Source organism: Odontomachus brunneus, unplaced genomic scaffold (genome assembly GCF_010583005.1).
Source record: "Odontomachus brunneus isolate Ranch 3 - 2012 unplaced genomic scaffold, Obru_v1 Obru_scaffold_057, whole genome shotgun sequence".
NCBI classification, from domain to species: Eukaryota; Metazoa; Arthropoda; class Insecta; order Hymenoptera; family Formicidae; genus Odontomachus; species Odontomachus brunneus.
In genome coordinates, this window is record NW_022639507.1 from 1338324 (window position 1) to 1349401 (window position 11078).

General features: G+C 32.6%; 3 protein-coding genes across 4 annotated transcripts in view; 1 reads left to right on the top strand and 2 right to left on the bottom strand.

The window, feature by feature from the left end:
- Positions 1 to 3952: 3952 nt before the first annotated feature.
- On the bottom strand, positions 3953 to 7867 carry LOC116845765 (probable alpha-ketoglutarate-dependent hypophosphite dioxygenase). The gene is made up of 2 exons (XM_032818825.1): positions 7270 to 7867; positions 3953 to 4827 (listed from the first exon to the last, which is right to left on the bottom strand). The coding sequence occupies exons 1-2, from the start codon at positions 7636 to 7638 to the stop codon at positions 4225 to 4227; spliced, it is 972 nt and encodes a 323-aa protein (XP_032674716.1). The 5' UTR covers positions 7639 to 7867; the 3' UTR covers positions 3953 to 4224.
- A 66-nt stretch (positions 7868 to 7933) lies between these two features.
- Positions 7934 to 9702, bottom strand: LOC116845766 (MAD2L1-binding protein). Its single transcript, XM_032818826.1, has 3 exons — positions 9543 to 9702; positions 8924 to 9372; positions 7934 to 8829 (listed from the first exon to the last, which is right to left on the bottom strand). Exons 2-3 carry the CDS (start codon positions 9340 to 9342, stop codon positions 8460 to 8462), a joined length of 789 nt encoding a protein of 262 aa, XP_032674717.1. The 5' UTR covers positions 9343 to 9372; positions 9543 to 9702; the 3' UTR covers positions 7934 to 8459.
- Positions 9631 to 11078, top strand: part of LOC116845762 — an 8875-nt gene continuing 7427 nt past the window's right edge. The window contains exons 1-4 of one of the 2 annotated variants that reach the window (XM_032818822.1): positions 9631 to 9813; positions 10001 to 10219; positions 10307 to 10504; positions 10577 to 10750. In XM_032818822.1, the coding sequence (XP_032674713.1) occupies positions 9760 to 9813; positions 10001 to 10219; positions 10307 to 10504; positions 10577 to 10750 (645 nt within the window). In that variant the 5' untranslated portion in view covers positions 9631 to 9759. Of the gene's footprint in view, positions 9879 to 10000; positions 10220 to 10306; positions 10505 to 10576; positions 10751 to 11078 lie in introns of both variants that reach the window. The other variant, XM_032818823.1, reaches the window with a different exon arrangement.

Genomic DNA, 11078 nt, shown 5'->3' on the forward strand with positions numbered 1-11078 from the left:
AAGGTAGAAAGAGAGAGAGAGAGAGAGAGAGAGAGAGAGAGAGAGAGAGAGAGAGAGAGAGAGAGAGAGTGACAGTTTTAACAAAAACAAAATTCAAATTGAATTAACTTGTTAGAATTAAAAGTTAATTATACAAAGCAATAGTCACAAAGCGCAAGATCTCCAAGAGATGTCCTAGGGTTATTCTCAAAATTAGGTTAAACAAGAAAATTACATGTCACGTTAATTTTATGGTTATTTATTGATTGTTAAAGCAAAGGAAAAGTGTTCGGAATATTTTAGAGGTGTGTTTAATTGATTGTGTCATTTTGTGAATATATCGTTTTATCTTAACGTATGTCGCAAGAATTTTTAACACGCGCTTCCTAAATTCTGACGTTATTAAGAAGACATAGACGATACGAGTATCCAGGAGACCTTAACCAAGTAAAAGTTAAGTTAACAAATTATTAATTTTTTATACTTAATTAATTTTAAATGAATCAACTTTTACCTAAATTATTTATTTCAAAATGCGTTAACTTTAACGTATTAACTTCTTTTATATAAGTTAAAATAATTCATCAACATTAACTCTCACACAGTATACATATTTTAGGCGCTTTAATCTGACACACTAGAGTCATTTTCGACTCTAATCGATTTTAATCTTGAATCACCCACGAACTAGTGAAAACTTTCGATTCACGCGCTAAAAAAAGTTAAGTTGGTAAGAATATGAAATTTAAATCAGGGTTATGCCGTAGATTTTAAGAGATTACATCTATACGCGTCTATTTACATATGCGATGTATACATAGTCTTTTTTCACGTATATAAACACATTGCGTAGAATATTGCAAATTATATTAAAATAAATAGCATAAAATTTTTATTTCATTATATAGCAGATTAATAGATTTAGCTCTCAAGGTGAAAGCGTCACTAAGAATCTTGTGAATGTTAACGTTATTTAGGAAACAACCTTCATGAATTTACATTAGAATTCTAAAAGTTAAATAAAAAAAAATTTTTTTGTCATATTAGTTTTATGATTATTTATTGAGTGTTAGAACAAAGAAAAGTTTTGTCATATTAGTTTTATGATTATTTACTGAGTGTTAGAACAAAAAAAAAGTGTACGAAATATTTTAGTGCTTAATCGATCGCAAATGTCATTTTGTGGATATATTTTTTATCTCGATGTATTTCGCAAGAATTTTTAGCATGCGTTTTCTTGCTTCTGACGTTATTAAAAAAGATGGATGATGCGAGTACCCAGGAGTAGTTTAACCCTGGCGAAAATTGAAATTGAAGAGTAAATAAAGTGTAAACGAAGAGTGACGGAAGTGTAAGTGAAGCGCTTACAAAGCGTAAATTGAAATATCGAAACATAAAACAAGCGTATCCGCTTCCGTTACTTTGTTTACACTTTATTTACTCTCCAATTTCAATTTTTCAGTAATATAACCTTCTAACAGGTGTCTTAAAGACACCCAAAAGACATCCCACATTTTCAGACGTCTTTTAGGCGTTCTTGAACATTTTTAAAATGCCATTTAGAAGTTGCCACTTCTCTCTCTTTCTCTCTCTCTTTTTCTCTCCTGAGAGTTGGATGCGAAATTATAACATCGATATAATGTTTGACGTTTATATTGAATAACGAATGTTGCATGATACGTCAATGCTACTCTTTTTTCACTCTCTCCGTAAATGCATAGACATAGGAATATAGGGACAGAGCATAATGTTGCGGAATAGTCACTGCGGGACAGTGCGACGAGGTAAAGTGTCTAAGTCTGATTGGCTGTTACTGTGTATTGATATACACGTAGATACGTATAAAGTTTTATGTAAGAGAAACTGTGAGAAAAAGACATGTGCGTAACCTTTGCAAATTAATATTGTAAGGTGCGAAAACGTAGCGGGCGTAAATAACGTTTCCAAGGAGCATTACGTATTAGCTAATTAAGACAAAAAGGCTAGATTATTTTAACTTGCAAATACATATATATGCTGCATTTACTATATACAAATATGTATAAAATATTACATAATATCTCTTTTTTATTATTAATTTCTCTTTATTATTATTATTGTATTTTTATTATTAATTTCTTTACAATAGAATACTTATTATTTTGTTACATTTACTATTTGCCAGTGATCGCTAAGTCGTTGCATCACACGGTACTGAACATGCGTCCTATCGTAAGAAATGAAACTTAGAGATCTATTCTATAACGTTTAATGATGTCGTTATGTATCACTGCGCAGTTATTTCATAATACAAAAAATCTGCGCAATGATACATAACAATGTCGTTAAAAGTTATAGAATATACCTCTTAGTTTCACAATCGCTCCCCGCATTTCAGCACAATCCCTTGCTATCTTCCTCCCCATAGACAGTAAAAATAGATTGAGTGTGTCCTCTATTTGGTAGTAAAGATCAGGTAGAAAAGGACAGATAGCAAGTGCCATGTAGCTTTCCCTTTCTAACTAGGAAAGAATGAGAGAGAAAGATACACGGCCCACCTTCCGTTTCTCTTTACCTAATCTTCAGGTTTCACGCCTTATGCTCAGTCTATTCTTACTATAGGCCTGTTCTTTTGCGCTGCACTACTGCACTAGTGCAATAAGTTAAAGTGAGAAAACATATATGTGTCTCGTTTTAACTTTGTTAACTATGTCTACGAAAATCACTGCGAATTTTACTTTACCGCGTGCTTTTTGTCTTACATGTTCGGTGCTGTGCAGTTGATGCTGTTCTTCATGTGCGGGAGGGATGGCTATGATATCAGGATGCAAGTAATAATAACAAAGTACAATATCGAATTCGTGTATTCATGAGAAGACTTTTCCATATAGCACAATTAAAGAGAAATAGAGATTGATATTTATATAGCTTCACAACTCTATGAGAATCATGGTTCCTGCATTGCTCTTTAATTTTTGTCTGTCAACAATAATATTGTACGCAATGAATGATATGAAAAAAGGATACACAAAGTTTAGTGTAGATTTGATGTTGCTTTTCATGAAGATATCGAAGAGACATATGCCTGAGTTGCAAAGCAAGTATGCCTGTTTCGTTTCGTAAATCACGTTCTGCGGATTTTTAATTACATGAATCCCAGCGAATACAACGTTATATGTAATGTACATATTAGTTTTAATTTCCTACTCAACAATGTAATTGTTATATAACACGTATGTTATATAACAACAGTTACATTGTTGAATAGGAAATTATAACTAACATATATGTTACATATAATGTTATGTTTGCTAAGATTCTTCTGAAGAGAATGCGTCATCTTGCAATATTAAGTAAGCCTTTATATTCTCAATAAACACGACGTATGCAAAATCTTTCACGCGTTGGTAGTAAGAGTGCATGGTGAGACGGTTCGTCAGATACACGTTCATTGACTTTTCGTGCTGTTTCAAGATTATGTCGTGGTTAATGATCTGGAACTGAACAATGGGATTCGTGATACTATTCGTACGATTTATAACAGTCAACGATTTCAGACTCCTGAAAGTTCGTATTTTCGAGATTCTACGAAACGTAACGATTCATGTCTCCCATGCAGAGTCAGAATAAAGCTGGAAAAGAGAGAGAAGAATAACTGCAGGGAACGCACGGAATAAAAATCCTCGATTTGAACTCCGGATTGGTGCAGTGTCCTTTGTAGATTTTCCTGAATATTTTAATCTACTTTCTAGTAAACATTAATTAACAGCAACATTATATCAATATTATAATTTCCTACTCAACGATTATGTAACACACGCCTTATTTTGTATTTACATTGTTTAATGGAAAATAATAAGAGGTTGATGTTATGTTATTGATAGTTAGTATTTACTAGGTTCTTCAGGAAAAAACAACCTGCAACTCAATCCGGAAACCAGAGGTTTGTTCTTTCGCTCTGCACTGCTGCGCTGGTGCAATAAGTTAGAGTGAAACAAATATATATTTGTCTCACTCTAACTTGTTGCACCAGTGCAGCAGTGCAGAGCGAAAGAACAAACCTCAGATCAAGCATTTCTCTGCACTCAATGTGAAGCTTCAAATATCAAGAACAAAATATCATCGCGCTGCGTTCAGTCTCATTCATAAACGAAGAAACTTGTTTAGATTCACTCTCTTGATTTTTCTCGCGCTTTCCTTATAACCAGGTTGAAATAGGTAGAGCAAATATTCGCACTTAGCGGATCATGGTTTACCGTGATCCGATTAATGCGAAAATCGGCTGGCCATCGTCGCCTCTCTGTAAACGTTTCTCCCGCGAAGCACCAGGCCTTGGCAATGAGACTTGTGCACGTCCTTGGTCGGCTCGTCGTCGGCGGCTCGTACTTGCATCAGGAACATACGTCGGCTCTTGGACGACAAATTTAAGTACGAGCCGTGAAGCAATAAGTAAGAGAAGACAATGATATCTCCTTTCTTGGCCGACACCGGTATAGCTTTCGATAAAGGATATTCCTCGGGGTTGACGTAATGATATTGATCGCCTTTCTCATCGGTCAAGCCATGGTCTGTTAATGGGCCGAGCTTGTGGCTGCCAGGATACACCGCTAAACCGCCATTCTCCGGCGTCGTGTCGTCCAAGTGTAGAAACACCGCCAGCATCGTGTGTTTCTTGTGAGGAAAATAGTGGTAGTCCTGATGCATCAGGTAAGGCGCGCCTTTCTCCGGCGGTTTTACGTGCGCTTTCGTGTGATGCAACAGGATGTCCGGTGTGTCCATGATATCTTCAAGGGCGTCCAATAGATTTGGATGCGTGATAGTTCGAGTGAAGACCGCGCTATGCATTTGCAGATTGTGAATAGACTTCACCTAGGAAATAAAGATAAGATAATAATAAAGAAAATGTATAATCTGTGTATCCTTGAGAAAAAAGCTTGCTGTGTCTATTTCTGTGTCGGTCTCAATTATAATAGGACTCTGAAATATTTTTTAAGCTTAGAGCTTTGAGCTTAGATCGTTTTGCCCCGGAAGTAATGCAAGAGCGGTTCCCGGGGCGTCTCCTACTAGAGCACTGAGGGCGAACCTGCCAGGGTTTCAATGAGTAGGCCTCCGCGCTACTGCAGAGGAGAGTCCCACATAACCCGCGGCTCTCCCGTCCCTCCCCCGAGGGCTGCAGGTATGCGTAATGCATTTCCCTAGTTTATAATAATATAATAATATAATAATTTAATATATTTATATTAAAACAAAAAGTAAAAAAAAATTTAGATTGTTTAGTTTGTGCTATTTTTTAACAGTGTTATTTTAATAAATTTAATATATTTTACTTTGATTTAATTTCCATCTTCAATCGTTTAAATATAATAAATAAATAAATATAATATAAATATAACATGAATATATAAAAAAATCATATTAAGAAATTAAAATAATTTTAAATATTTAAAATTTTATTTTAATAAATTTAATGAATTCACGATTAAATTTAATATTTTGTTTTAAAAGAGATATCGAATAGTATGATATGTTTTAAAAGTTTGATTTGAAAAGTAACTTTAGAAAGAATTAAGGTTTTATTATAAAAAATTTGGAAATTGAAAAAATTTTGAAATGAAAGTTCGGTTTTTTTTCCCCCAAGATACAGCCTGTTTAATAAAAATGGGCAAACTTCTTGAAACTGTTGAATCGAAAACCGTTATATCGAAAATTTTTGAACGAGCAGCTAGAAGAGCTTTTCTTTTCTGTGACGAACTATAGTTTCTATTAGCGTAAGTTTTGATTGACTTTCTTTTGTTTTTCTGTTTTCTACTTTTTTGTTAAAGTGTGAATTTTCTCTTACAAAGGCTCTCAATCATCCGATCTTCGTAAAAGAACAATGTGTTTAATGATAAGTGCTGTATGTGCCAAAAGATTCAAAGTTTTTTTTACACATTTGAAAATATCGAAAATATCGCGGGAAGCGGCTACAAAATATATAAAAAAGTCAAAAGCATTTGTAAACAAGTGGATAAAGCGATATGAAACAATAAACACTCTTGATTATCTGTCAGATCGCAGTAAGACATGGAAAACATTGAAAAAAAAGAATAAACAGATTATATAATTATTTTCTACAAATCCTTTATTATATCGCTGCGTCAGGGACAAGTCAAATTAAAAAAAGAAATGATATTATTTTATCACTTGAGAGTATTCGAACTCACAAGCTTCTAGGCTCAAATCGAATGAAGAAACCGATTCTCTCAAAAAACATGTCATAGAAAGAATCACTTAGGTGCATGAAAATATTACTCGCGATTGGAAGAGTTTTTTTGTATTTTTTTATGAATACTCTTTTTTTTGGTCACGAAATACTATCAGTCGGATTTGATCTACCTCCTATAAGCAAATTTCTCCAGGGGACCGTGAAACATCCGGCCAAAGTGCATATCTAGAACTGCTTTTCAAACTAATTGGAACTTTATCTCTATTTATAGAGAATTTGGATGTCAAAAAATGATTAAAATTTATCAGAAAGCATTAATATTATCTGCTGAAAAATAGTTTCGAAACAAAAGTCAAGGTTAGATTTTTCAAGAGAACAACGATCCAAAACATCGAAATCGTCTTTGCTGCCAATGGGAAGAAGAAAATAACATCGAAACATTAAACTGACTATCACAGTCACCAGATACAAATGGAATATTATATGGATACTATGAGAAATGTTTAGATCAAAGAAAATGTTTACGTATGAAGATGAAGCTACGTGGAAAAAAGTATACACGGTGAAACAACTATCTCAACAGATTTGTTCGATATGGTAATCTTTATCTTGAAAGTATGTTGTAAAATTAATAAAAAATATGCCTCGAAAATGTCAAGCAATAATTGACAACGCCGGTGATTGTGTGTAGACAATTTATTAATATAAAAGCGTATAAATTATAATGCTGATTGAATACATATGTAACTTTTTACATTTTTTTATAATAGTTTAAAAATGATGTCGATCATACTCTTATTAAACAGACTGTAAATAAACTATATATATCAATAGATAGCTTTAAGATCGCTCTATTAAATAATATAGAGATAAATAAAAATATTCTTATTTTCAAAGATATCATATGATATAAGATATTTCAAAGATATTGTTTAAGGAGATACTTTGGGAATCAAAGCGTAAAACGTCTCAAAATCTAAATATTCTTCAAGCTTAACTATAAGTTTTCTTTTTCAATCACTAAATTGTTACTTGATCACATAGGTTATTAATTAATACACATGCATGCATGCACTTAGTTTGCGAAATAAATAATTTTCACTTACAGTGTAATCGATATATCCAGCTGCTTTCTTCATCTCTTCGCCGACCCAAGCTGATTCCAAGCCCGCCAGATTTTCGCGACGCTTTCTCTCGAACAAATCATTATAAGCGTCTGATATCTCGTTTATTTCCTTCGAAGAATACACATTCGTTAATTTAATATAACCATTCTCTTCCCAGAATTGCTTCTGCTCCGATGTTAAGAATTTCAAAGCAGCCATTTCAGTACAATATTGGAAGACTTTCTTCGCGTGTACATACAAGATTCGATATAATCTTTTTTTGCTGTCAGTATCTTCGCATGTTGTTAAAATATGTAATACCCCTCTCCAAGAATATCGTATTCTTCCTCTGGTAGGGATTATCTGCATGATGATAATAATATGCGAACTACCACGCGCTTATCATATTCGTTTGAATGATCGCATGTTTCTTGCGTTTTTAATAAACTATATAACTAGATAACACATATCGGTGGTATAATGATTAAGTACAATTCAATATAATAAAAACGTTTAACAATTATAATTGTGTATTCAATTTAAAAAATGTCACATTTTTACAAAATTCTGCTTATATAAAAATTGGCAATATTTTTTCTAAAAAATTTTGTATGAGTAACTAACCTCTTGTCCACAACCTTGCTTTAATCATTAAGCTGTAAGAAATTGACCAACCACAATCGATTATTTTAAAAATAATCAACTGTGGTTGATCAATATCTTATGGCTTAAAGATTAAAGCAAAGTTGTGGACAAGGGGTAATATTAATCAGACATCAATAAAATATTCTATGATTTCATAATTGCATTGCGATACTGATTATATAAGCCGATACATAATAGTTGTATCGCTCATAAGACTTATCACATACATTATGTTTACATGTGCGAGTAAAAAAAAATACAAACTACGTCGGTTTCTTGATAATAAATGGAAATTTCTATCACACGACCTCGTAGCATTTTATAGTGACCAGATCGTGTTTGTCACTCTGATACGTCATTGTGTACAATAACAAGTGCACAATTAAATATGTTAAAATATCTAATACTATCTGATTATACGATTATAAAATAAATTTGACATTGATCCAGTTATTGTTCTAAAGTAGAAAAATTGTCTACTTGTGTCCTAAGCAACAATATGAAATTTCAACTACAATTGTTATATGGTATACTTATATGTCTGGTCACGAATGATATTTAAATCCCTTTATGATTTGCTTGGATTGATACCATCGATATGAGCATTGAGTGGAAGTATCGCGTTGAATATACTGCATGTTATCTTCATGGTTGTCTTCTGCTGCATGAATCTTGCATGAGTCATGATATACTTTAACAAGAGTTCTGCAAGTACACTGTGTGTCCACTTGATCATTCTGACACAGTCTAATGTTGAAACAACTTGTGCTTTGTGTAGGCAATATATATTGTGGTTTAGGTATAAAGAAGTCTGATACTGGGTTATTGTCTCTTTTCTTCAGCATAATAAAGGTGTTTGTTACACTTGAAGGTATACTCATAGCCTCCTGAAACTCGTCACACTCCAGCATAGATCTACAAATGAAAAATTTCACAGATATAAATTAGATATAAATTTTATATGAATATAATACTATAATATTCAATTGTATATATCCTTATTATTAACCTCATGAGTTTTATAAGGGGTTTTCGCGAAGAATGCTGACACTCTTTGTGCTGTTTGCTGTTGAGAATATACGAGGGAAGCTCTATCCTGATGCATAATTTTGGTGACGATACTGTAGCACCAACTAATATGGCAACTTCCCTCACGTCGCAGTCCTCGAGAAAAAATTGCGAGAACAAATTATCTGAGACACTCTTTAATGTATTCGTTAAAGTCTTGATGGCCACCGCGTTTCTATCTGTCGTCCTTATGCTCGTCTGGAACTGAACCAGTGCCTCGTACGCGAACGGTATTTGCTGCTTTTGGTACAGAACGTACTTCAGGAGTTCGATCACTACTTTTGTGTACGATTCACTGGTCAACGGTTCGTCCAACAACACGTCGATTTTCGTCTCGATCTTTTTGTTCCTGGAAAACATTTCTTCGCGAGTCGTAACCCCGAGTATAACCTAAAAGCATTTATTTTGAAATGTCAGCCGCCAAAAAGAAATGGACGACTATCGAAATCAACACACAAGTTGCATGATACTATTCGCTATGAATAAAAATAATTAAGAGAAAATTATACTGTGTATTTTTAATCGAAATAGACTTGAAAGATTTTAAATGATTTTGGCACCTTCCAACGCGGTTATAGCTTGAACAAATTCCGAAAATGTAAAAGATCGTGGAGCAGATCCTCGTAGACTATTCCCATGGAGCTGCGTTCCCATCACTAGCGCCGGATGTTGGTTGCCATGTCTGGTTAGTTACTAAGTTTGCTTTGTTTATATTTACCGTTGAAACGTATGAATTTTGAAGTTTCACGCGAAGAAGTTATAGAATTATAAAATAACATGGAGCTGAAGACTAAGCAAATGAGGAAGATATCGGAATCTTTGCAACAGCAGGTAATCAAACTTGCTCCTCTTAACTAATTTGATAATTATAATATTCTTGTCAGGATAAATTTCAGGTAAAAAATATATAACAGCATTATGTTATATTCTACACATTGCAAAATATAATGTAAAAATTATAACAATAATTATTTGTAATTAAATAGGAATAAATATTTTGTCGTTATTTTTGTTTCAGATAAATAGACTACGGTTATTATTAATTAATGTCTCAATTAATCCATCAGAAGTTTTAATTGCAAAATCAATGTTTTCTGGACAACTACAGTCTTTAACTCAGAGGTTCAAAAATTTGACGAGTGATGATAATTGTGAATATGAAGAAGTCAATGTAAATTTTGCTGATACAACAGTGACCACAAAACATATTTCTCTGTTGAAAGATATTGAAGAACTTGTATGTAATGAGAAAGTCACAATATCATATTTATATATAATATTTTATTTGAAGTAAACTTTCTCCTCAATTCTTTTCTTTTTTTAGATCAAACAAATCGATGATTGTAAACTTGAACATAATACTAATAATACAACTGAATCATTGCTTAATAAATTTGCGTTAGCTTTGAGAGCTCTTGAGGATTTAGAATGTTTGCCACTGAAGCAAAGACTTCAGGATTGTTTGGACTATGTTAAAGAAATGAGTACAGCAAATCAGATAGAAGATTTTCAAAATATCAAGGTGAAATATAAGATGAAGTAGAATCAAAATCTTAAGCTTTGTTTTCCAGTCTAAATATAATTTTTTTTATAGGAACTTGGTTCTTCAATACTGGAGATACTTGAACCATTACAAAAATACAGGAGAAGTTTAGCATCCACCACTTTGTCAGAGAAACTAGCTCTATATACTTCTCAACTGTGTACATCATTTGGTATGCTGGTGCAATTGGCTCAGGAGCAACATTGTTTAAATGCTCCAATTTATGTAAGAGAACATATATTTAATCAGAATTATTGATTAAAAGCCAATCCAAGAATAATTTACTCAAAAATTTCATATTTTATTTACAGCATTTGTAACAAATTCATCACTTTAGAACTGTTCATGTTTCATAACTGAAATTGGAAATTTTTGTTATCTTGTACACAAATTCTCACGTTGGTTCTTATTGGTTTTTAATATTTGAGTTGTGATGTTATAAGAACTTATTATAATATTTCTTTTATATTACATTTATTTAAGAATATATTTCATATATACATATATATATATATATATATATATATATATATATATATATATATATATATAT

What these genes read in the sequence shown, in the direction of transcription:
- LOC116845765 (XM_032818825.1), bottom strand. Translation starts at nt 7,638, where the DNA reads ATGCAGATAATCCCTACCAGAGGAAGAATACGATATTCTTGGAGAGGG. An exon ending in CTGGATATATCGATTACACT is followed by an intron (nt 4,828 to 7,269) that starts GTAAGTGAAAAT and finishes TTTATTTCCTAG; the next exon opens with GTGAAGTCTATTCACAATCT.
- LOC116845766 (XM_032818826.1), bottom strand. Translation starts at nt 9,342, where the DNA reads ATGTTTTCCAGGAACAAAAAGATCGAGACGAAAATCGACGTGTTGTTG. An exon ending in CCCCTTATAAAACTCATGAG is followed by an intron (nt 8,830 to 8,923) that starts GTTAATAATAAG and finishes TTTCATTTGTAG; the next exon opens with ATCTATGCTGGAGTGTGACG.